The sequence below is a fragment of the Dromaius novaehollandiae genome, chromosome W (assembly GCF_036370855.1).
Source record: "Dromaius novaehollandiae isolate bDroNov1 chromosome W, bDroNov1.hap1, whole genome shotgun sequence".
Taxonomy (NCBI): Eukaryota; Metazoa; Chordata; class Aves; order Casuariiformes; family Dromaiidae; genus Dromaius; species Dromaius novaehollandiae.
In genome coordinates, this window is record NC_088130.1 from 15,690,079 (window position 1) to 15,717,617 (window position 27,539).

General features: G+C 36.8%; 1 protein-coding gene across 7 annotated transcripts; it reads right to left on the reverse strand.

Annotated features, from left to right (window-relative positions):
• Positions 1 to 1,378: 1,378 nt before the first annotated feature.
• LOC135323556 (kinesin-like protein KIF27) lies at positions 1,379 to 27,496 on the reverse strand. 7 transcript variants are annotated; one of them, XM_064500517.1, is made up of 19 exons: positions 27,228 to 27,494; positions 25,874 to 25,927; positions 25,293 to 25,687; positions 22,674 to 22,874; positions 20,365 to 21,335; positions 17,840 to 17,983; positions 15,233 to 15,439; positions 14,486 to 14,661; positions 13,969 to 14,102; positions 13,205 to 13,360; positions 11,920 to 12,125; positions 10,846 to 11,043; positions 10,378 to 10,491; positions 9,122 to 9,298; positions 8,268 to 8,483; positions 6,966 to 7,172; positions 5,925 to 6,123; positions 5,282 to 5,446; positions 1,379 to 3,580 (listed from the first exon to the last, which is right to left on the reverse strand). In XM_064500517.1, exons 3-19 carry the CDS (start codon positions 25,600 to 25,602, stop codon positions 3,117 to 3,119), a joined length of 4,245 nt encoding a protein of 1,414 aa, XP_064356587.1. In that variant the 5' UTR covers positions 25,603 to 25,687; positions 25,874 to 25,927; positions 27,228 to 27,494; the 3' UTR covers positions 1,379 to 3,116. The 7 variants fall into 7 exon arrangements, with proteins under 7 accessions (XP_064356587.1, XP_064356586.1, XP_064356584.1 ...); XM_064500516.1 differs by lacking the exon at positions 25,874 to 25,927; XM_064500514.1 differs by having other exon boundaries at positions 25,293 to 25,927.
• Between the last annotated feature and the right edge of the window lie 43 nt (positions 27,497 to 27,539).

Genomic DNA, 27,539 nt, shown 5'->3' on the forward strand with positions numbered 1-27,539 from the left:
CCGTTCCAAGCCCAGTTGGTTGGACTGTGTGTGGTCTGGAGAAGACCACTAGATGACAAGAAGCATATCTTTGCCTATGCTATTGCCAGCTTTTAACTAGCTGAAATCCTCAAATCAGTCTGATCAAAAGTTACTTTCTAAAGGTAGAAGATCGCCCCACCCAACATTGGTAATATATATGAAGTTTCAGTACCCTTTAAATCTTCCCTTTACGTTCCTCGGAAGGAAAGTTTGTCTCAGTATAAGATGGGGCAGAAACACCTACTGACTTCTTAAAAGCCAGATTTGCTTCTCTGAGACTATGTAATTAATATCAGAGCCTTGTGCAAACTACTTGCAAGGGGTGAATCCAAAATGAATGTGTAGTCCTAAATAAAGTGTTAATAATGGAGAGGTAAGAGGCCATTACAGAAATGCAGCCAGCTGCTGTTACAGTGTTCAGTTACTGTAATAGGGCATTCAGATCATAAATAGTTTATATTCACAATTACTAGCTAAACAACAGAATGGATTATACGTATGGCTTTTTTTTTATAATTAATTTTAATACTGGCATAACAGGAGAAACAGCTGTTAATAACTAAAAGAATCACATGGTAGCTCACTAAAATTAACTCCATGTTGTTTTTACTCCCATACAGCTAAATGTCAATGAAGGCCATAAATGCCAGTGAAATTAATAACATAAAAACAATATAAAAAAGAATGATAATAAAAGCTTAAAAAAGCTTGTTTTTAGTTAGCAAGAGAGGAACTACAGATTGTCTCAAAGAGGGAAAAATATTTTATTGGTATTAGCTCTATCAGACTTTTTATATAAATCAGAAAATAATCACTGTTTTTTCATTATCCCTATTTCACTGCCTCACTGGCCTCTCTCATTGTTCTGCTTATGTATGTAAATTGTTAGGTCCCATTCATAGCCAACAATTCTTCCACTTCTGTAAAGATCACAAACATATCTAATACATTTATCTCTCTTAACATTAGATGACATTTCAGTTATGTCAGGAAATGGATATGTATGACATACAGAATATAAAATGAAAAAACTATGTTCCTGATCACGCTACTATTTCTTATTTTAAATGTATTATTTTACATTTGTTTGAATTACTTACCTGCCATTCCACAGCTACAGAAACCTCTAGAACATCAACTGATACCTACTAGTGATCGAGTTGTTCTTGCCTGTTTTAATTTTGCATCTGGAAAGAGCAGGTTTTTAATTTCTGCAAACTTCAAAGCAAGAATTCTTCTTATTTACAGAGTACTATGAGGTATATGAAAATGCACAGCATTATCTTAGAAGAAATGACTTCAACAATTTCTTCACATAATACTGAGATGTAATAAATAATGGAAGTAGACATTAAAATACATTTACTTGTTTATTGTTTTCTGACTACAAACATTAAGTGAATAATAAATACAGTAATATTAAACTTAATTTTAGTAGAATTCACGCTTGTTACTTACATCACAGTAAAAAAAGATATTCAAACAAAAAGACCCTAAATCCTTATCTCATACTTCAGCTAAATAACAGGGAATAATTAAGTGTAATTGTGAAAGATACAATTGTTTGACAGGTAAAGTGGTTTAACAATCCTATTATAAAATACTTTGCAGTCTACTCAAAATATTAAAGTGTACCACAAGACAATAGGCCCATGGATCATGTTGTAACAAGATCTCTTGATACGCGCAAATTCGTTCTGTGCTTGCAGCATGGAAAAATGCAGTTCTTGTAAATCTACAGCCACACACTCTATACACAAGGCCTTGCCTAGATAATATCAGAAAGCAGTCTTAGTTCACAATATGAAAATTTCCTCTGCTAAGTACATCTAGTAATCCAAGACATTATTTTCAAACATGACTGCTTAGTCCACCGCTAAAATAAAACTAACCTTACTTTCAAATGAGGCAATTATCTCCCGAAAAAATCAGGCAACTTTTTGCATAGGAGACAATTATGGATAGAAGGGTTAAACTCAAATGAGTTTGGACATTCTGGACTCTGTCTTCAAGTTTGTACAGCTACTAATTAGCTTATCCTTCTCAGCGATCACTGTCCTCTTACAAAAAGATCGCTTTTCGTCCTGAACTGATTAGCAACAGCAATGTAACAATAAACCAAGAGATACCTGTAGTATTTGCTCTGAAACAGATACGCAACCCAAGAGAATAATTTGTATTTATTTTAAGTAAAAGGACATGAATAATTAGTACAAAGAAAAGAATAATACATTCCTCCACTTGGCTCACCTAAAAGATGCTGAATTGGTCCTGTATTTTCCTCTTGTATTAGTACAGAAATAAACATTATGCTTTGGGGTTGCCTAAGTGCAATTCCTACCCTCAGAAAAACTCCAGCAAACAAAAAAGTGAAATAAGTAATTGTCCTAATTTCACAAATAAGACATAACACTTATTTTGCATGAAAAGTTTATTTTGTAAAAAAAACTATTAAATAATTTTAAGACTTTTGGCGCACACAGTAAGACTCATAAATAAGAGTAATTAAATACTGTTAAAAAAAAGTAAGTACTTTATGCTCCTTTTCAGGAACAAGTTTAGCTTTAGATACCAATTTTGATTTCAAGCATGTCATGTTTTGCATAAAATCTATTATTAAAAAAAACAAAAAGCAAAGATACAGAAGTCAGTCATTACTAATACTAAGTGACAGTCTGGCAACTACATTTTCTAGCTATATATGCAAATAAATTAAATAGTTTGTTATAATTTCTGACCCAAGAAAGTGAAATAAAATTTAATTCCAGAAAACCTAAATTACACAGTGCAATTTTTGGAAAATATATACATTTTTTGAAGTTGCTGCAAAAAACTCCCCAACCAATACAAATAATTTCCTTAAGGTTAAAAGGCATTTTTATGATACACCTGTAGATACTGTGCCAATTAAAATGCATCTCAGATTCACAGAAACCATGTGAGCACAGCAAACACCTAATAATTTGATAGTGTGTATAATAACTAAAGAACACTTACTCATTCATCCATGATTGCTAGTTAACAGGGGCATGAACAAAGAAATCTCATACGATTGTTCAAGTAGCAAGTGCTATTAAAAATGCAATGAAGAGTAACTATATCTTAGCGACACTAGACTTTTTGTCCATTTCAATGGAGTCTGGAGCAATAAAACCGATACCAACCCCAAGACTTGAACGCCTCAAAGATAATTCAGAAGGAGGGATATGACGTAGTTCTCGGCGAGACAGTTTTATTGGAGTTACTCCTTGAAACTGTGTTATGGTCTCTCTCCTCTGGTTGGCAGAAAGTAGCTGAGGATGAGATTTTGAAGGCTGTGCTTCATCTGTTCCTGTTTTGTCATCACTACTGCTTGACAAACACATTTTGTTACATCCAGCTTCTGAAATGTCTTCTCCAAGCTTGCATGAATTCAGCCGTGCTCTTAAAGCATTTGTTCTGTCTGTTTCTTTTATCTTCCCAGGTTGACTATTGGTTTCAGGGTTAGATGTCCACTTGAATTCTTCGGAAGCAACTTCTGCTTCATTTTTACCGAGTGCCTTGTTACCAATACCGTGATCTGAAATAAAATTTACCAAGAGATAAATAGCTAAGAGTTACAACTCTCAAGATTACCTGCCTTCAAGGAGAGTTAGGTAATAAGCATAGTTTTACAACTTCAGTAAGCTGTAGTGTGAAAGTGGTCAAAAATAATCACCTCACATTTTATCCTTCTTGTTAAAAAGTCTGTCATCTACAAAAACGTCAGGGTGATTAGCTGTTTCTTTCCTCTAGCTAGTTGCTTGTAACACAAGCTTCATCATTCTAACTTGTAGTGTATCCTAGTAAGCAATCTTACACCAACAGACCAAAAACATAGTCAACTTAATTGTTCATAAAAAGCAGTCATGTAATTATGCAAGCAAAACACACAATTTTGCAAATGTGACTTTAATGTACATGTAGGGCTTTTATCAAAGCTCAGCAATCATTTATCAAAAATATTTTATTCTGTTGTATGAAAGCATGACCCAAAATGCATTCTAAAAGGAATGTAACTGAAAGTAGTGATACAGAAACACAAAGCACTTATAACTCCTACCAAAATATGCATTTGAGAAAGTTGGAAATGCACAGGGATCTTTCCCTTCTACTCTTTGCCACATTTTGCCTAAGATAGCCATTTCCCCATGGGGAAACATGTCCTGAACTACATGCTTCTTTCTATACTAGACACAGAATAATCTTTCCCACACTCATGTAGAATGCAACCTCTAGAATATTCATGTTCACCATAGGACAGTGTACTTCATAGTAATTAACTTTTTGGCTCATTCTCCTGCCTAGAGGGCAAGGGCTGAGCCTTAATTCACTCTGGGAGGGGCAGGTGCATGATCAGCACCTACATGTATGAAGGCATGGCATTGCCCAGAGAGGAAAGAAACAGAAGTATCCAGTGGGAGCAACCAGTCATGCTGAGCCTCAAAAAGAAACACAGAGCCAAGAAGGCTTCCTTGCGCAGCAGGTGGTGGCGGCAGCAGCGGCGCTGAGAGGTGCGAGAACCAAAACAGTGACACAAGTTGCACTTTTTTTCCCCTCTCCCCACCAGGACAGCTTTATTATAGGCTTGAATTCTGCTAGTAGGATAGGAAGCAAATAAGAACTTATAATAGCAATTGCTGGTCTTTCACAGCACAGAATCACATTAGAAAGTTTATGTTTTTACTATGGGTGTCTGTCTAAATCCACTCTTTTAGCCTTCGTAAGGAATGAACTTTTAGTCACTAAGACCGTGGAACTCTTCACTGACAATCTCCCAATAGGAAACTTCTATCAATCAAGTGATTCTATCAAATCAAGTGCTGAGAGCAACTTTCAGTTAATTTTGTTTTTTAAACCACTACCATACATCTAAAAGAGCCGAATAGCCCAACACCTACTGTGGCATGCTACGATGCTGTTAGTTACAATGTCATTCAGAGCCTTTCAGATAGTAAAATTCCTTTCTCCTAACCATAACAGTCAGATTGTAACTGCTGAAATTACGTTAGAATCCAAAGAAAACAGAACAAGACTTTAAAGTGTTGTTGTATCACAGATTGCTGAAGCTACAAAAAATGCTGTCTTTCATTTGAAACTGGAGGAAGATGTAATTAACTCTTCCCAGAGAACACACAGTGCAGTAAAAGGTACAATTTTTATATCTGATATATTCTGTGTATAACCATACCTCAGATGGTCTACTGACAATTGCATAAATATTTTAAGATAATATACTTACATTTAGTGGGTGCCAATAATTGGTGGGATGAATCTCCAATGAGCTCCTTCAATTTTTTCTTCAGTTCTCTGCTGGTTTTCTTATAGAAAAACAAGTCTTTTTCCAGTTGCTGAACTTTTACTTCATACCCTTTCAAGGTTTCTGCAATACCTTCACCATCTTGTTCTATGACAAGTAAAATTAGTTTTAGAATGAAATACACATTGCGTTTTTACATGCCAAAAATCAAGCTGCCAAACCAGAGAGTCTGTATCTTGCTGACAGTTTGCTTGCAGTATGTACATTTTAACTACGACATAGGATCAAAAAAGCCATGTCTACTGTGCTTGTCAATTTTAGTAAGAATATTTATAAGATCAATATCAACAAGGCTTTTATCTTTCAACTTTTCAATTAACAGCAAATTGAATATGAAAATGTGACATTTCCAATACTGTTTTTAAAAACATTCAATTTTCTTTTTATACAGACACCTTGCGTCTGTTTCCGAGCATCCTATATGACACCAGAATTAGTAACACACAAAGTATATCTCTGTACTTCATGTATTATTATTAAATGTCTTTTTTCAGTCGAAGTACACTATTTCTCAGTAGTGACTAAAGATAATATTTGCTGTACAATCCCCCACAGAAGCAAACACCTTTGAAATGATGCAGTATTAACTGTAGCTTTTGCTCATGTTCTTTGTGCTGTAGGGTCAGCTGTCTGTCACACTGCAGCTTGATGTGTTCAAGTGCAGATTCTAATTCACGTATTGCGTTTTCTTGGTCTATGACCTTCATTTCCTGTTCTTCAGTCTGCAGTTGTAATTTATGTTTAGACTCACGCAGGCCAACAATCTAAGAAAGAAATATACTTCTTTTGATTATTCAAGCCATTTTAATAAAGGCTTTACAATTCTGCTTATAGATTAATGCATACAAAAGGAATGGTCTCTATAAGCCTTAAGCATTGACTGGAAACAGACTTGCCTGCTGTGAATTCATGCTTCAGAAACAAGCTCTTATTAAAGGTGTATTTTAATCACATGGACTACTGGGTTTATTTTTGTTGTTTTTAATACCATGCCCAGAATTTAACTGATACAATAGCATCTCCCTGATTCTAGAAACTTACAACTTGCATAGCACAGACAGCTTGTTCACAAGATCCTCCAGGTTCACCCAAGGTCACAAAAACACACCATGTCCTTTTTCCTTTTTATGTTTATAGATGTCAGCACAATTCTTCAGTGTGTGGCTGTAAACACTGCAGGCAGTATTTGCAAAAAAAATTTTATATTTGGGGTGGGGAGGGGAAGGGGAGATGGGTAAGAAGAGGAATACTAGCCTGAGCTTTATGAAGCCTATATTTGGGAAGAATTTCAATTTGACAGAAGTATTTAAATGTTACCGCTCCAAAAATTAGCAACACAGAACACTGAGAAAGAGCAAGGAAATCTCCAAATTAACCTATAAGCTATTGACCTCAAAACAAGATATACAAATTTAACATATAAGTATCCTACTTAGGTTAACGTAAAGATTCCAAATATCCAAATCAATGTCAGATGAATATAACCTGGGCCGCCTTTCACCAAAAGCCTGTTAAATTGATGTTGACTTCTCGGTACCACTTCCTTTCATCATATAGAATAACAACAAACAATAGGATAAAATATTATTCATAAGTTAAAACAAACCTTGTTGAAATATTTCAAGAGGATAGCTCTGAGCTCAGCAGCAGACAGGGAAACTAGCTTTCCTATTATATTATCCTCACTCTGTGAGAGAATCTGAGAAGAGGACCTAAGCAAGTGCTGGCGACTCTGAATACTTTCATTCTTGTACTCAATGGCAGCCTCCAAGGCTTCAATTCCTTCTTCCAGCTGGAAAAGGACATGCTCTTCCTACAGAGAAGCACAGGAGTAAGATCCTTTAAAAATGTGCAAAATCAATATTCTTACATAGAAGACATTCATTAACTTCATTCTCCAAAGTTAAACTACTCTGAAGAGCACAACAACTGCTAAGAGTATAGACACTGGAATGGGAAAAGTAAGAGGAAGAGTACAGATCTATTTTTTTGGGGGGTTGTTTTTTCTGTTTTTTTTTTGTTTGTTTTTATTGCCATGGTGGAGTTCCATTTTATAGAGGTCAATCAAATGGTTCATCACCACAAAAGCAGAAGTTACACTTTCCCTTTTATCCTTCCCTCATCTTCCCCTCCCCACAGTACAACTTCTACTATAACTTTTTTTGTTGTGCTAGGTTTCTGCAGGATTAATGAATTAGTAAGGTCAGTAAAGAGCTTAGGTGACCATAACTTGTGCAGGAAAACGGCAGAAATGCATGGCCTGGAGTACTGCAGAGGGCTCTGAGGAGTGAAGCAAGGAGGGGTCCTTTTGGCACCTGCAGACTATTTGATCAGCTCAGCCACATCCCTATACTACTTCTCAAGACCTAGAAAGAATCTGTGCATTCTCTGTGAACTTATTACATCGTTAACTTAATTACACTAATCAACTAAAACGTGGACCATACAGGCAATATGGGTTATTTTCACTGTAAAAATGTGAAGGCCTTCAGGTAAGGATTGCTTTTTCACAAAATCCTATGATAAAGTCAGGGGGCATCACTATTAGAACACAGCAATGTACATTCTGTCCTGACATGAAAATATCTGCTCAAGATAAACTGATCAAAGTCTACAGTTTCCTTATGTCTAATTACATGGTCCTTAGAGGCACTGGAGTTTGTGAAGGCACTAGCTAAACTAAGTTCCTTTGAATACAAATTTTGTTAGCTAGCATGTAAGTAGTGCTATCATTGCAGTATTTTAACATTGCTGTAAAAACAAAACAAAACAAACAAAAAACCCCACCCAACCTCAGTTTCTTTGTTCTACCTTATCTAGTGACTGGAGACATTTTAGGTTATGATTAGAATGCTTTATTACACAACACTACCTAAAAACTGTATTTATCTCAAAGGTGCTTGCTTACTTCAGCTGATAACACTTTACCATCTTTAAGTTTCTCATCCACACTGTTTCTTCTTCTGAGCAGCTGATCTCTTTCCTTCTGTAGAACCTGAATTTTTTCCAAAATGTCTCTCTTGTCTTCAGTGGTGCTGTCTTGAAGCTGCATACCTTTATCACTGAGTTCCTGATCCAGCATACTTAAGCGAGTAGATAATTTCACACTATCTTTGTTTAAAGCCTAAAAAAAAAAACCACAAAACAAAAAATCCTACAGATATAACACTCCTTCCAGAAGCATGTATGTGAGACTGTACATAGTTCAAATTGCACATCCTGCAGTAAAAGACCTGTCTGCTTCTTGTACAGAAAGACTGCAATTATACTGAGTAGATAGCTACCCAAAAATTACTAAGCTTGATGAAAGAAAACAAAGGAAGACACTCAACATCAGTTTCTGCACACAAAAAGTTAAATAATGAGTTAGTCATTATAAGTGACAATGATACTTTAATTTCTATTAATGTTTGTTACTAAATATAAGTAATACAAAATGTTTCCCATGTCCTCTAGTTTGCAAAAGTACCAAGCCATTTTTAGGTATCGTATTATCCAATACTCTGCAATAAGGTAACATTAGAATTCAGATTTTTTTTTGGTTTTGTTGTCAGAATTTTGGAAAGGAAAGGTGAGTAAGAATGATTATTCTGTATTATTCACATGTAAATGTTGATTTGCTCAAGCCACTCTGTAACTCAGTGGCAGTGCTAGAGACACGGTCAGATGGCTTCGATTTGTACTGCTATGTGGTTCCCTGCTGCCCTGGCCTTTCAGTTAGCACTACAATTGTAGTCAGTTTCACAGCATTTCTTAGATCACCTGGCTAGATCTTAGTTTCTTGATTTCAAGGTGGCTTTTCTCTTGTAATAAAGCTTCCTTCTTGGTTACAATGGCCTCTCTTTTCTTTAAATCTTCTTCTAGTTCTGTTAACTGTTGGTGCTGTTGAAGAATTCTTTCCATTTCCTCATCCAGCCATTTCTTTTGGTCTTCTAATTTCTAAAATTTAAACAGAGATCCAGAGAACATTAACTAGCACTTTTGGGTTCAGAATTTTATAATTATGTTCTTTTCCTCTGTTAGAGGAATGGATTTCTATAACTGTATAAAAAACAAACATTTCTGATGTTAATATTCATTTTGCAACAGAAGGTCGATTCACAACAATAAAGAAATTGGACTGACTTGAAAAGAGACTAAGCAGTGTTACATCCCCACATCTTCTATAAAAATGTTCATATCAGATGCCTTTAATGAGATGTAGATTCTTTTCCTAAGAATAGTTATATAAATAAAAGTCCTATATATAATCATAGCAACCAGGTTTGGAAGGTACCACAAGAATTCTGCTAGCCCAACCTCGCTGCATTGTAGTTGCCCAAGATCAGTTATCTGTAAAAAACAGTAAGTGCCAAGTAAGTGTGATGCTGAAAGAAATAAAATGATAGCTCTGATCCTGCTAACACAGTCCACTGGAAACTTCTCCTCACTCCATAGTTAATCAGTGGGTATATTGCTGGTGAAGTTAAAAAAATGCCTTTGCCTTTTTCAATTTCTTTTCACCCTTAAAGATTTTGGATAACTCACGGAGCTCCCATTTTCCAGTATCCAGATGTGGAATAATGTAGGTTGACACCATCACAGAGGACATCTACTACTCTAACCCTGTTAGGAACGATCAAAACCATATAAAACCTGGTCATTTATATCAGTGAGGAAGGAGAGAGGAACCACACGCACCAAAAAGCACACCTTGAAACATTTATAATGTAGCTCTTCAGGATCACCTCAAACCCACCAGACAACCAAACCCATGGAATTCTCAGGCATCTGAATCGGCATCTTTGACAATTCATATGAAGACAATCAAACACACTACTGCCTCCTCCTTCTCTTCATTCAAAGAGTAGAAGAGCTTCTTGACCATAGTGCCAGTTTTTGATACAGCAAAAAGAAAACAGACCTACCATGGGATATTTTCTTCCAAACACTTTACAGAGATAACTAAGGACAGAGGAAGAATTTTTTTTCTCTTTTTCCCTTTCAGGGCCCACACAGATTTGGAATGGATTAGCTACCTGCAGCTTCTGTAAAGTTCCTGCTGAGTTATTTTTCTTCTTTTTAAATGCAGCAATCTCTTCATCTTTAAGTTTAAGAATCTTCTGCTGTTGCTCCATCTTTAGCTGAAGGTCCTATAAAAAGAAATCCTGGCTTAGTCAGGATGTTTTTTTTTCTCCCCCAACCTATTTAATGTCAGAGCAAGAGTCCACACAGGTATATATTCTGAAATACTGACCTTAAATTTATCAATTAAATTGCAATTCAGGGCTAGACATCAAGTAATACAATAAAAAAGCCTGAAGAGAAAGGCACACTGAGAAGATGTACATGAAAATATTTATATGCAATTTCTTTAGCACACTTTTCAAGAAAGGCATTACTTAAAACTACGGGAATTCTAGCAGTATATTTCATTGCCTTTGGGAAAAGGGAAACAAAATTGGCTGATCTCATTCTCTGTCATAAAGAATGTAAAAGAATCTTACTTTAATTTGTTGTTGGTCCCGCTGAATCTCTGCCTCTAGGAGTTTCTTTTTCTCAGTCTCCTCACGCAGTCTTTTCTGTAGCTGAGTCTGCTGATGCTTCATCTGAGCCACATTCTGCTCAAGTTCTGTTGCTCGTCTCTCACTTTGGTTAGATAATGAAACCAGGGTCTTAGTGTCCTGCTTCTTCTTCTGTAAGGTCTGAAAGTTCATGGCAAAATTCTTCGTTTCACTGATTTCTTAGAGTCAGCAAGGCTTACTAACTTTTGTCCAAGTAATCACTAATTATTTCTATGGCTTCTGAATCATCTGGTGAACTCAGGATAGGCAGGATTAATCTCAAGCACCGTGGAAAGGCACAGATACAGTCTGAGCCTGACATTACATGCAAACCAGTAAAGTCTTCCAGAATTCATAGCTCTGGAAAATGTCACACAAAGACATAATGAATCCAGGAAGTTCCTGCCACTGCTGTTACTCAGCTGAAGCTGATAAGCCACTTAGCTCTTCTCATATGGTGCTTACCTGAGCTTACCATTCTACAAGTGAGGCACAGAGCACCTAAGCTGGCCCCACACCAGAACTTAAACTTAGGTATAGCAGAGCTTAAAGCATGATGTTAGCACCACACAAAATGACTGCATTGGGCCTGGTCTTACAAACGTATAACCACAAACCACCTTGGGAATTTGCTTAGAGCTGGAATTTATATAGTAACTTCCTAAAATGGCAATTTTTTTTAATGACAAATAATGAAAAGACAAAACAAAAAAAACCCCAAACCTTGAAATAGCCTCCTTGTGTAGGTTCTTCTACATAAAATGATTTATGAGCATCTCATGTTACCCATGCTTTCTTGGTTGCTTAGCTACCAAGAAAATAGTGTAAGTACCTAACCACCTATATGTTAAAAAGCACTGTGAATGTAGTGATACTAAATTTCTCATGACATACACTTCAATCCAATGATCTTCAATTGTGTAAAAAGTGAGGGTTTTACAGGGAGAACGTTAAGATTTCAACAAAGGTGCTAGTAGGACAGGGATTTGCAAACCCTACTGGTCAGGTCAAAAATACCTGCACTTTCAACTTAGCTGCATCCATCTTCTTCCGAAACTCTTTCTGTAACTTGGCTTTCTCAGCAATGTCTCTCAGCTCCTTACTCTCCAACTCCTGAAGCTGCTTTTGTGTTTCAGCGAGTTCCATTTTGGCCTGCTCAGATTCTTGCTCCAGTTTAGTTATTTTCAAAGAATATTGCCTGCTTACAGACTGAGCATCCTTACCTTAAAGACATCATATCCAAATAGTTTAAAAATAGGTGCAGCGGGATAATCAATTGAAATTTAATACTTAATGAGGGAGTTGAATTATTACTTATTTCATTCTGCTTGAACCAACAATTTTGAAGACATTTTCCAACCATAAAGGAACATACAGTTCCTTTCCTGAAAACTTCAATCTGCAAGTCTAACTTTGAAATAAAGATAAAGGAAGGAGTCTAAAACTGAATTCTTTGTGCGTCATCTGATGTCACCTAGAGCACCAAATAAAGCAAAATTCTTCTACCCATTGCAATCTTTGTCAAAATGGCTCCTCTGTATTTCATAAATGCTTCCTTCTTCCAGAAGGATATGCTCTTTAGTTAGTACTCAACTTTCAGGTGAATAAACAGTGAACAACTTTGGATTGGATTTCCACCCTCTGATGTGTCTAGTTTAGGTGGTCTTTCTCACAGTTAACATTTATGGGGGCATAGAATCTTTGTCAACACCAAGAGGCAGTCCCAAGGGAATGTGTGCATAGGAAAATAGAGTGTAACTGCAGGAGTTGAGCAGAGGTCCTTACCATCATCATGTTAGCTTCTGGCAGATACAAAAATACTAAGACAGGTGTGTAAGGGATGTAGGCTAACAGGGACATTGGCTGTTGCCCTCATTAGCTCCTGACTCCTGCTTCTCTACTGCAGTGCTGGAGGTATGTACATTCCCAGCACAGTGCTGCATCTTCTCTCCTATTCCAGACACTATGTGATAGATACATGTCAATGGAAAGACCTGTAGCACTAAGCACACATGAAAAATTACAAGACTGGTAGAAAAAAGCTATAATGAGCAAAGCATACAAAATACTTAAACATCTGCACATCATTGCACAGTAGTCCCTAATCCAAATTTACAGCCTTCAATGCCATCACAGCAAATAATTCATAGAAAATGTGAATCTGTATGTTACTAGAGGTCTTCTTGCACAAGGTAATTACCTAAAAACTAAGACACACAGAATTTCAGAAGTACTCTGTCTTCTTTAGCCTCAGTTATTTCTGAACTTCTTCATTTTAATGTGTCTTGCAGTAGACAGTTACCTGTTTTTATTAATTCCTTAATAAGTTCCTCCTTCATTTTGATGTTAAGTGCAAGTTCTCTCATTTTTTGCTTGGCCTCAGTGAGTCTCAATTCTGCATTCTTTAATTTCTGTATGTTAAAAACATGACTCTTCCGGAGGCTGTCCATCTCTTCACCTTTAAAGAAAACATGACAATGGTGAGATGAAAGATCTGTACAGACACAGTGTATGTACAGACACAGTGTATGTACAGGAAGATCTGTACATACACTCTGTATCCAAAGGACAGTGCTCCAGAACACTGTATGTGTGGACTTCCAGCCTGGGAAGTGTGTGGGGGGGAAATCAAAAGGAGAGAGTAGTGCAAGGAATCTTTTCCTGTCATCTGTATAAGAGATAGTAGTTCTAAACAGGGGGGGGAAAAAAAAGGATGGCACTCATTAGCATTCCAAGATCCTGAGTAGGAGAAAAAAAACCTATTTAAATAATTTCAGTGTATTTCTGATAAAATAATACTATTTATTTTCTCTCCTTGAAGGAGTGCTAAAGATTTATATCTAAACAATTCTGATGTGTGAAGCACTTGCTAGCTAATGTTATTTAAACATCTGGGTCACTGATGCAGTTTCAGGAAAAAAAAAATCTCAAATCTAAGCTGAGCTACAAAAAAACCAATTGTTTTAAATGCCCATATTTGGATGGGAAAAATAATTAAATGTGATAATTGCATTCTTGCATATTCTGATATTACAATATATTTTCCTCTCATAACTTCCATTTTACCTGTGATTGTGTCAGTCGGTAGCGCAGATTTGTTGTAAAAACCAGACTTGTCTACTTGACACTTCATATCACTTAGGTTAAGGGGAAAGCAGAGAGAAGCCTGTTTTCGCGTCCACGTGCGGTTTATAGAACGCCTAAGGAAGAATGAAAAACATGCTACATTCCAAAACATACAGGGATTGTTTTCTTTCAAGATTATGTACTGTTGCATGAAGTTAACACAGAAGAATCTCAGAGTGAGAAAACTCACATGGGCTGATCTTTTTGGTAGATTCTGGACCCAAAACAAGAATCATGCAACATTTAATAAATCAAAAGCTATGTCTTGACACACAGGTCACTGATACAGTTTATTATACTTGTCTTGCATTATGCCAAGATGGTCCCACAAGTTTAGCTTAAGTAACATCATAAATGGCCTCCTAATATGGCAAGATTAGGCAGTAATATTACATTTGATATACATATGTGTATAAAAACAAAACAAAAAAACCTTTAAAGAACAACAAAAAATTACTTAAATGAGCTTTTCTTTTTACTCTCTGTATTTCCTTCCTCTTCATCGCTATGATCAGATAGATGACAATGAAGTACTTCATCCTGATCTTCTATGTAGCTCAGCATCGTCTGGCTGCGAGCACGGAATCCTGCCATCACCCGGGCCAGGGAGTAGGCAGGGGGACTGGTATACACCTGCCAAAAATGCACCCCAAAAATGATGGGAAAAATCACTTGTAACAATCTAGCAATTCTTCACTGATTTTTCAATGCTATTTCAGTTGAAAAGTGTTACCACCTGAGTTTGCAAGCAAAGGTTTTCTATAAAACTTCTGAATACCTTTGTAAAAGAAGCTTTGAGAGAGCTTAAAGAACTTTTTCTAAATGCCAAAAAGGTGTTGTTAGCAACTCATTACCAAAATGTATTCAGTACCTCAGTACACGATAATCGTTCACTTTTGGTAACATTTCATATTTGAACCCTCAAAAGCCTGCCCCTGCCCCCCCCCCCCAAAAAAAAAAAAAAAAAAAAAACACAGAAAAGGCAACAGCTTTATCACTGTAAGTGATAAACTTGCGCAGAACATTCTGGACTTTCGCAGCACAGCATGGGTTGCAACAAATTGAAAGTCATTTTTTAGTGTCCTCAATGGGAAACTAAACGACAGCTGACAAAACCCCCATAATTTCTCATGTCAACTCTAATTCTCTAACTATAATCATTACAAAGTAAAGGAGAAAAACGTAACATTTGGGCAGCGCTTACCTTTCGGGTCTCTCTCCCTGAAGGTGGCTGAAGGGACCGTAGTAGACTCTTTGTGAGTGGGACACTGTATGGCCTCCTTGCAGATGCTGCAACAGCTGGCTCATCTCCACAAGCACTTGGGAAGTCTGAAATTTTCGTAACAGTAAACTTCTCTAATTTTTCTTTTAGCTGATCAATAAGGATTTGCTGTTCCACCATTTTCTCATTCTCAAGGGAAAAAGAAAACACAAACCAAAACTGTTACTGATCATCCGCTCTCCATCACATTCATCTTTCCTAAATTCATAACCAAGATCATGAATCTCGTATATCACTCACCAACCCTAAATTCTTCTGCAGTGCACAAACATGCAAATTCTGCAACAAAATGAAAATTCTATGACATATAATTCTAATTAATATATTCCCCCCAAACTCTCATAAATATTTTGAAGACTTTTTTTTTTCCCTAGAAAGGCCTATCCTAGATAAGTTAGTTTAGTTTAGCTTATCTAGGCATCTAGGGAGAAGCAGATGACATCCTTATCAGCCTGTGCTTGCCTTATTTGTGTCTGTGTATGGGGGAATAACATGGGAATTCAGCACAACACATTTAAATGGAACACACGGTCTGAGTCTAAATAACTGAACATGTACACAGGTTTCCTCTTTGAGCAATCTCACTTTAAATATTCTTTGTCTTAGTAAACAAACATATGCAATTATTTGCATGATTACAGGACCCCTTGTATTAGGTACTACATCTTCTACTCAGCCTCAACTTTGTTAGCAATACTAGTGTTGAGAATTTATCTATCTGCCCTTCCTACAGCAGTCTCTTCAATATTATGTATCTTCCGTAAACCAATCTACATTATATCCATTTTCAATCCCCTCCATTACTTCCACTTCTTTTCAGAGTACCTCTAAAATCTGGCCTACTCACAACAGAAAATATGAAAAACAGCTGTGCAGCTGTGACAGTCAACTGAAAGTATTTAATGAAAGATATTCTGCATTCCTCTACTTTGAACCATGTATTTTTCATTCATCCTTTACATCATCTTTTCTGAGATTGCAAGTTCTTCCTGAGCACATGGACAATGCCTTGAAAATTGACATTTTGTTGGAACACAATACATATGTACGAAATACAATATCCTTAAGTCACAGGAAGTAGAATATATATGTAATACCATGTTTTCATGATTCTGGAAGCAGTAAAAGCCAACTGCAAGGATCCACCTGCAGCTAGCCTTCAACTCTTTTTAAGACTCTTTGTCGCCAACATGCTTGCACGGACAACCCCATAGTAAAACAGCAGTTATATAAATACATATACATGTAAACATTTAATACCTAGTAGATGCTACTTTTACGATTCTGATCCTATCATGTATCAGTAAATTATGTATTTCTGTGAATGCCACTTCAAACTATTTGACACAAGCATTTACTTTTAATTACCCTACTTATTTCCATATAATTTTTAAATAAAAGGGGCAGTTCAGTGGATTAAGTACAGAACTGGTGCATGAGAGGTTTCAGGCTCTCTTCCTGTCTCTGATACTGAACTGATTGTGACTTTCAGCGAGTCTTTTACTCACTGTGTGACCGTTTCTGTTCATTACCTCGACCTTGTACATTCCTAAATATAAATCAGGAGCATTATCTTAACATAACAACCTGGCACTATGTTGTATAGGAGGGGAAGAAAAAAAAAGAAAAAAGAAAACCTAGCCAGAGATGACAGAAAAGAAAGAAAATGACAGAAGGAAGAAAAATGTAATGAGCAGTATACTTACCTTTCATTCAACAATGACTCTCCCCAAGATATCAGCAAAGAGGAGGGAAAAGAAGAAAGAGTAAAATAAGGAGAAAAGTACTAGCTAGCCATATTTATGCTGTTTTCTTCAAAAGAGTGAGACAATATTCTATCCATCATCCATGTGATATGCAACAGCAGGGGAATATCAGCTACTCCACTTATGATCGTGTGTATTTTGGAATACAACATACTTACTGCCCATCACCATTTTATGAGTAAGTGATCTACACAGGCAAAAGGCAAGCAGTTTCCACTATGTCACTCAACTTCCTATAATAGTAAATGCTCAGAGACTTAGTACGAAATTCTGCCTTATAAAGTCAAAAGGCAACAAAGTTTTATTCTTGTGCTTACTAAAGCTATAACAAACCTATTTCTATAGATTCTTTCAATTAAAGCATTCTACAGAATTTTTAGAATCCTTCAGAGGCTTTTCAAATCTCAATTAATAGTCCTGAAACAACCTAGAAACAAAACACATGATGGGGGTATGTGTTATGCTTTTAGTAAGCACAGAGAGGCTGCATGATTTATCTAATGCCATACGAGGCGGCTGTGGCACAGCTAGGCTGGTATACAAACATCAAGAATCATTGTCTTTTGCTTCATCCACTAGATGAACCCAACTCATTAAGTGATACAGTTCTGATTCAAACAAAACGCTGTAAGACTGTTGGATACTGATGTCCGAAAAAAAAAAAAAAAAGCCTGAAGAACCTGTCTTGAAATAATGAATGCATTCACACATACATCTCATTTGAACCATCTTTCCACAGTGATATGTACCAGAGAAAAAATACCTGTGATCTGTTTGTTTCTTGAGCTTCCTTTAAAGCTTCCTGTTGCTCTTCATTTTCCTGTATTAATGTCTTTATTTGATCCTGCAGTACCTTCAGCTCATGGTCCTTCTGGCTAAATACTTCTTCATCCGTAAGTAGAGCCTGCTAGATAATAAAAGGACAGTTCAGCTGGGAAGAGAGGACAGTATTATTCTTACAACTGGAAAATGAAAAAAAAATCATTCATTTGGGATGAAAAAATGTAATTAGAACTACAAAGTTCTGAATTATGTATGGCAAATTCTCCAGCTGGTTGTGTGTTGTTTCTACTAATTATTTCTTCACTTCTGTGTTTCATCTATTGATTTCCTTCTGACAGGTTTCTTTCTCCCACAGAAAAAAAAAAATGTACCCATAATGAATGCTCCAGGATGAAATGGGCATGTAAATACAGTTATTTTCTTTCTTCCAAGATGAGATAAATCTTAACAGCTTCTAAGAATGCATTCAAGAACCTGATGTTTCTTTAGAGAGCAGAACCTTTTCCAAAGCCTACGTACCAATGCAATGCATTGTTTCTATTAAACTTAGCAGATACGTGTATCCTGCCCCACACTGGTACCATATTATCATTCAGAGGTGAGCCAGCTACAGAAAAAAGAAGAGAAAATATAGGCTAGTAGTAAAGAAATTTGTGCGGATGTTAGCATGATGACAGAGCAGGGTAGGATGCAGTGATACAAAAGTAAGAAGCATACTGTCCATTTATTTCTTTTTGACCTGATACAGTTGGCTGCTGGGAAGTATTATTTTGGTATGCAACACATGGAGCTACACCAGAACAATACATGCTAAAGTAGTCAAAACTGATCTTTAAATGAAGACAAAAAAAATTCATTCTTCATTCTTTCTTGAATTTTGAAATGATTCATTCTTCTTCAAAATTCATCTATAGCATTTGTCACATCCAAATATTTTAGTTAACTTTTACTAGAGAAAACGACATCTCTTCCCAAGGTATCAATTACTTTAATCTACCCTTCTTCTGTAGGAAATACAGGAACTCAAACAAAACAAAAATTAAAATAAGGATGCCACAGTTTGCATTATTTATGTGAAAAGTAAAATGCAACGTGAATAAGTACTTGCAACTAAACACTGCAAAAACAATAGTTTCCTAGCCTTTGCTGGCCCATGAGAACATGGCTGCACACAGTATACTGACCTCGGGGACCTTTCAGTTTAACCCAGTTCTTGCACTGTTTTGAACCTTGGAATCAGAATCAGAGGCTTAAAATAAGGAAATTTAGAATGACAGGAACAAAGAACAGAGTTTTAAAAAGGAATTAAAGTCAGAGTTTATATATGCAACTGCCTGATAACAATCTACAAGCTTCTCAGAATTTGGTGTGCAAAATGCAAAACAGGTTGATATTACAAAACTCTAATTTGTTGGAGCACAGCCTCCTTCTGTAACAAGACAGACTTATATCAGTTTATCAGATCTGTTCATAAAGATCATCTTCTCATCAGAACTTCATTCAAGTTCTAGTTTCAAACTACAATGTCAAGTTACAAAATTAATTTTTATTTGAGGCTCTGTTTATTGTACATTTTAATACCTGCATTATTTGGGATGTTTTGTTATTCATATTCAACATTTTAGCTCAGTACACCCAAGATGTACACTTCCTAAATGTACATGGGGATGTCCCTACGAAGAACTATGTATTTGATCATGCTTGATTCTGTGAGGAGACATTATCATGCTCAAGAAGGCTGAGAGCTCTTCTCCTCATAGATCATCTTCTGGCACTATTATATGCTGTCTGAGAAAGCTATTTCAGAGTTACCAGCATGAGAGGATCCTCATGGGATAGCTGCATGCTGAGAATCCCATATCTTGTTTTGAAATTCTCACCTCAGCTGGAAAGCTGTAAAGAAGCATGATGGCACCAAAAAGCAGAAAGTTGGTATACAACTCAGAAGCAAGTGTTAGAAAAGTGATAAGAAACAAGAATCTGTAAATAGCTTAGAAACTCAGTAAGCTAAAGGCCTGATAATGAAAAGGAGGGTGTTCTTGGCAGAAATACTGCAGGAACACTACTGAAGAAATACAGGCTAGGAAAATCTGATTTAATAACATGAGATAAGATACTTGCAGCTTCATAGTACTATGAACTTGACCCATCAATTATCTGTAAGTGCACTGATAGCAGCAGAGTATCTGCATTGTAATTACACCTATAATGCTTCTGATAGACTAACTTGTCGGCAGGATTTAGAACAATTTCCGAGTTTAAAGGACAAATGGGACTACTGCAGCCTAAAACCAAAAAAAGCTAACAGAAGAAACAGCTCAACCTCACAGAATCATCTTCAAAATTACTAGCCAAAGTATGACATTTATTTACCTATCCCTACCATGATGAACTTGATACTTCAACCACCCATTCAAGTAAAATTACGTCCCACGGGAGTAGGCAAACAGAACAGTCATTTGACATAATGTTATTTATTTAAATGATCAGCTTATAATTAAATACCTGGCATTTTTTTAGTTCCCTCTTTAGCTGAAGAATTGTGATGTGATGGGGCTCTTCTTGGTTGCTTCCAGGCCCAGTATCAATCCGCTGCACGGTGAGTGCTTCCTTCTTAACTTCCTGTACCATGCTGATCCAGCTCTGCAACCTGTCCTCCTGACTTCTTTTTAAGCTAACACCATCCTTCAAATCAACCAGGAATGGGAAGACTTCATCTAGGCAATTTCTATAGCGGAAGCACTCGACCTGAAGCTGGCTGAGCCGCTCTTCAAGCGAACTTATTCGAGTCCTTCCTTGATTCAAGTCTTGTGAACCCTGATTAGCATGATTACTAACTTGCTGATTCTGCAAAGCTTCTCGAAGCAATCTGATTTCAAGCTCCATTTCATCAATCCGGTCTTGATCAGGGTTATAGTTTACAACGGGTTTATTTCTAATATTTTTGGCTCTGTTGGCATATTTGAGAGAATTCAAAGATTCATCAAAATCTGATGAGGATGGACTTATACATGTTATCATGACAGTCTTGGCATTTCCTCCTAGGGAGTCTTTCAGAATACGAGTGATTTTAGCGTCTCTGTATGGAATATGTACACTTTTCCTCTTTGGGTCTCCAAGTGCACTGATGACATTTCCCAAGGCTAACAAACCACTGTTGATCTGAATGGATTCTTTGAACCGTTCACCAGTATTTCCAGTCTTTGTTACCCTCTCTGAACCTGCCAAATCCACAAAATGGAACTTTGAAGCAATCATCCGGACTGATTTCCAACATGAACCTTGTGCAGCATCAGTATTTTTTTGAGACTCTGCAGACTGTTTCTGACAAATGCTGATGGTAAAAATGGCATGAGATCGACTGGAGTGCTCATTCATCTGTGTCGTACCTGTGTGACGAGCTGCATTGCCACCTTCCAACAGGCTAATCACTTCATCTGCACATTCAACTTGGTATTCCTTGGCACCAACAATCACTTCAAACACCAAACCAAAGAAATGAAAAATAGTAATCCTAAACTCTTGGCAAAAGTTTACAGCAATTATGAATAGTCAATCCATAACCATGAACTAGAGAAAGATAAAAGCCTGCATTATTATGAGCTCACAGCACATACCTAAAGGAGAATAAGACATCAATATGTGGAAAGGACGAGGTAAAGCACATTTGAAACCTGTGGATATTTAATATGCGAGTGTACCATGCTACAGCTTTTGAAACAAATAATAATTCAAGCATAATAAACAGTTTTTAGCCACATGCAATTTGCAATCTAGGGCTACCTAGAAAAAGTATGAGCAATCCCAGTTTAAACGGTATTTTTCCATTAAAAAAAAAAAAAAAAAAAAAGTTAAGTTTATAGTAGGAATGATTCCTAAGCCCCGGTAAGAACGGAATTCCCATTTTGTATTGCTCAGATAGTAGGGCTTTCTGGACCATTACCTCTTTATTTGAATAATCTAATAATGTGAAAGTGGCAATGAATATTCCTATCAGCATATTTTTTGTCCATAATTTTAACAAAGAATGGAAAGATCTTGCCCTAGCAGGTACATGATCTACTGAAACTGACTGAAACCATACTGAAAAAGAGCAGTTTAAAACATATTGCTGGATCATTATGAAGCAATGACATTACCTGCCAGCTAAGTTTTGCGGTCAGTAAAGGTACATACAGTGCCTTCTTCTACAGACAAGAAAGTCGTGCCAGCTTAATGCAACAGAATATTACTATTTAAACAAACAGAACAATTAGAAAATAAAGAATAAAGACAGAAAACCAGATCACAGTTTCAGGATAAAACATCTCTGCAGTGGATTCTGGCATTTTGGTGTAGTAGATAGGAGGACTATGGAATAAATGTTAATTTCAAAGCTTCCAAAAAAAATCAGATGCTACCCTGAAAGAGATGTTCTTTCTCCCACGCAGTTCATATAGAAATGGGGGGCAGGTATTTACACTATAAAGGGCTTAACTGTTACAATTTTTAAGTGAGAAGCAAAGGTTCAATCTTGAAATACTTATTCAAATGAACACATTTATGTCATTGTGTTTTTAGGAAGAATTTGCAGAAACTGTAACTGTATTTCTGCCTTATCTGTAGTCATTTCTACTGGAACATCTGTATTGTTCACGGCTGTCTAAAAACAAGACTGCTTCAAATCACCTAAACTAAACTTATTATGTTCTGAAAATAGAACCTTTTTTCTAGTATTAGTAATCAATCAGTTCTTTCCAAGAGAAGGCAAGAATAATCTGCATTTGAGCACACAAATGAAACCAAACGCATGAGTTGTAGAGCTGATATCCTACCTGTATTGCCCTTTTCATCTTCTCGGATATGTAAATCTCTCACAGAAGTCTCCAATTCCAATAAATCTCGAAGTTCTTCCTTGTAAACCTCTATATATGACACTTTCACACTGAAATCAATGTTATGGTTTTCAGAGATATGCTGAAATAACTCCTGAATAGCCCGTGGGATTATGCCTTTTTCATCCTCTGCAACTGATGCTAAAATATAAACAAAGATGTCACAGAAGCCTGCAGTCACTCTGTCAAGAAATTACAAAGGCTGAAGATAGGAGTCTGTGAGCTTTATCACTCAATACACTAAGGAATCCGAAGTGTTCAGTGTTTTCAGTGATTCATGTAAATATTTGCATTTTTGAGGATCAGAGTATTTGTTTTCATGCATTAACAGGATTCAAAGTTAAGTTCCAAATAACTTTATGTTAGATTCCAAAAAATTAGGAAAATATGGAGTTTGCTTTAACCCTATACTGCTCAGAGGACATTCTTCATTCCAAATCATTATGTATAGTAATAACATCACAAAGGTTTAGAAAGAAAACCTACAGGTTTCACTTAAGTAAAGACCATTAGTAATTTGGTGATACAAGATTTCTGGCCAGCATTTACGATAATTTCCTATTTTTTCAAAGAACATATGGATCACTAATGCCTTAGTCTGCTTCCATAAATAACTTGTTATTTATTCAAGAATATGGAAACTGACTGCCTGTCAATGGGAGGATACCAAGTATCTTTCTTCTTTTTACCAAGGAACAAAGGGATGCTCACATCTAACTCTGCATTTAATAAATATACATGAAAAAGCTAGAGCTGCTGAGTTTTGAACAGCCATATATGGTGTGATTATCATAAATAGTGCGTTAAAATGCAAACATTATATCAAAGAAAGGAAATCTAGTACTAAAATAGTTAATTTTAAGAGTTGACCTGAAATCAAATATTACAGTCACAGACAATCCAAAGGATTGTCCATACTGTGGAGTAACACAGATTATCAACTGTATGGTAATCAAGTTTTACATACTAGTATGTAAAAACAAAACAAAACAAAAAGTCTTACCTAGAATACTGAGCCACAAAGAAGTATCTTACAGTTTTATTCCTGTGAGAATTCCTACCTTGACACCAGACCCTAAAGCGAATTACATTTTGATATTATGATAATTCAAGATAAGGTCAGGGGTAACTACCAGAGGTGCTACTTAAATTGCTAGATTGAGCAAAATAACACATAATAGAATGACTAACATAAATCAAGATTCTTATCTGTTACATTACTAAAAATCAGAATCTGGTCCCAATTCATTACTGCAAAACTAGTTAGAAGCATTTCATTTTATTAGCCATCAGCAAGTTCTCAGGTGGAGCTGAAGTCAGACTCACAGATAAGTCAAAGTACATAAACTGATAAAATATTACCTCCTTCTATTGGTCTTGGCATGGAAATGACACTAACATAGAACTTTACTACATTCTGTGTGTACGAGGCTAAGAGAAAACTAAACTAGTAAAAATCATGCTGAGAAAAATAAAAGAAAAAATATTGTAAATGTACTAGCAAATTAACAATAATATTTCAAACCCTTTCTGTAGAAACAAAATATATAATATTCAGACATGAGAATTCAGACTTTCAAAAATTACCATGATGCATAGTCTACAGCAATACTAATCAAATGAGGGACTGGTCTGGGGAAAAGCTGGAGATGATGACACAGATTGTTCTGAGGAGGACAAGAGGGACCAAGAAAAATCTAGTCAGTCACTGTCCTGCTGCTGCTCTCTCTTATCCCTCTAATTAAACAGAAGAAATTGTTATACTTCTGCAGATTGCAGGGAAGGGGACCCAAAGCTTGTGATACGGCACTTCGTAAAAAGGCAGAAAGAAAAAAAAAAAAATGCATACATGCAGAAGCTATAGAGGTTTTCTGCAAAGTATTACAGAAAAGAGTAGCCCAATCTAAGTTATTTGGGAATTAATAGCTTGGAAATACCAAGTTAATTAAATAGAAGAGTTGCACATATCTGCTTTTAAAAAAGTGAAATTTAAATATGAAGTTAGTTTCTTTGCCGTGCTCTCGGAAAGTTGCATACTAAAATGGAGAATGTGAAAGAGCACTTTATAAATTGTATTTTTCTCAGATATCTTTGATATAGCCTAAATTATGGAAAATCTGTGTTTAGAATCACTCAACTATCACATAAACTTTGGAAGCATATTTTTTAACCATACTTTTTTTCCATTAACCCTTAACAATTATTTTGTTAGTAGCACAATGCTTAGATATCTTACTGATGCACCCTTTGGAAATTACTAGAATACAGAGAGCTGGTAACTTTAAGATTCTCTATTCTGAGCTGGCCCAACAGAATTATTCACTGAAAGTCAATAATGGGGAAAGCTAAGCAGGAAATCAAAGACACAGAAAAGTAAAATATTGTATACACAAATAAAAAACAGCAGCTAATCTGATCTAGACACTGCAAATTATTCAAAATATAACTGCTGAGCAAAGTTATTTCAAAACTGCAGAATCATGTATATAATAAATACTTAATTTAAACAAATAGACTGATCACAAGCCACAAAAACAAAATAATCTTTCTACAACCTACCAATGTGACCTCCTCCAATGGTGTAAGTCTTCCCAGAACCTGTCTGTCCATAGGCAAATACTGTAGCATTATATCCCTCAGTCAAAGACACTACGAGAGGCTTAATACAAGTTGTATATACTTCTTCTTGAGTTGAATTTTTGCCAAATACAAAATCAAAAGTGAAGACACGATCTTTTCCGATGATAATCTGTTGTGTATTTGGGACTAGTCTCACACACACTTGATGATTATGAAGAACTTCCTTAGAAAGCAGAGGCCTGATCCTTACTGCAACTTTAACTGGGATCTCCTCCATACCAGACTCCATCTCTGTGTTCCCCACTCTGTATTCAGGGAACCATTAAGGAATCTGTTATGATTCCTGTCTTCACCTCATTCTCAATTGTCTGTAACTAAGGAAAAAAAAAAAGTTTTCTGAGTTAAAGATTAATTTCCTGCTGAAATACAAAGTTGAAGAGTTTTCTAAAAAAAAAAAAAAAAAAAAAAAAAACATGAGCACAATTACACTCTGAAAAGTAACTGTGGTATAAAATCAGCTACATTAATAACTGTTATATGAATTTATAAACTAATTTTACCTCCATTAGTTTCTAAGATAGACTTCACCTGAAGTCCGAGAGTCACCACAGCTTCTATATGAACATAATATAGTCATGTGAAACAACAGCACCATAAGAGTTTATTAACAAACTTTGTTGATAGAGCATATGCCTAAACGAATACACTTATTTTCCTATAGTAGCATTCATGCTGAACGGGCAGCAGAAATCAATGAAAGAAAACATTTTTCTCCCAAAACTGTATGTACATACACATATACACACTTTAAAAACTCTCTTCTACTTAAGAAAGGCCAAGCAGTTCGAACTCAACAAGCACAAAGCAAGCAGTTGTGTTGCCTACAGAACAAATGTGATTTTAAATACATCTAATCATTGCACATATTCTTCTGATTTTAATCTGCCTGTTTAAGTACATAATTTCTATTAATTATATATGTTAGCAACTGCAGTTCCTTTTAATACTCCCTGCATAATTGTTCTTACAATGTAGGCACTACACAGTACCAACACCATAAACAGACAGCTTTAAAGAAAGCTTGATTTCAAGAACATTCACAAACCCTCACAGGTACCAAGTGCTGCTGGATCTCAACCATATCATTTCTTTTCACTCGTAAGTATACTTGCAACACAAGGGAAAGTTTGCCGAACTCCCTGCTTGCTAAACTCCTACATATTGCTTTCACAAAAGCTGTATTACGGAACTGGCAGAACTCCTCAGCTAAACACCTGAAATTCAGGTTTGTTAAAGATACAGCCGGCTTTAAACATTCTTTTGTGGTTGCAGAGAAATGAGCTTTTGCATATTATTTTATTCCATTTAGGTTGTTTGAGGACTTGTGCATTCAGAGTTGAGAAACTCTGGAAATTGAAAACAGAAAAACCCTATTAACTGAGTAGAATCAGAGAAAAGCAAAAGTGTGAGGCTGAAATAAGCCTCATATCATAACAGATATGGTGATCAGAAACCACTATTTAAATTTACTAAAAATTTAAAACACATCTTGGTCGTTTTCTGTTTTTACTTATCCAGGTAGCATCCTTTGTATCCACAGGCATGTGCTTCTTTCAAACGCTGACATTCTGCCTTTTCAAAATTACACGTCAAACAAAAACAGTTTAAAACAAGTCACGCACAGAAAGAAAGAGAGAGAGAGAAATACTGTTTGCTGTTTCATAAACCACCACCATAAAACGGGAGACTCTGAAGCAGACGCACGCTACAGAAGCGCCTCGGTGCCGTCTAACGCCCGCCGTCGGTTGTTAAGGCGCAGCAGACGCGCCGGCAAGGCTCGGAGCTGACAGCAGCACTCCGAGGTCGGGCTCGCACGTTTCCGACAGGCCCAGGCGCCTTTTGCTCCCGACCAACCTGGCGGAGGACGGGGACAGACGCCGGTCCCGGGCGGCCCCCGCGCAGGCAGCCGCGGCGCTCCGGGCGGCCCCCCGGCTCCGCGACGCCGCCGAGCGCTTCCCGGGGCCGCCGGGCCGCGGGGCAGGGGGCCGCGGCGGGCGGCTCGGGCCTCTCCCCTTGTTTACGGCTCCTCGCTAGGCAACTGCGGCAACGTCCGGCGGCGCCGCGGCGCCGCCCCGCGCCCACAGCGTCCCCGGCGGCGGGAGGGGCGCGCAGCCGGCGCTGTCTCCTGCCGCTGCCCCCCCCCCGCCCCGGCCGGGTGCCCGCGCG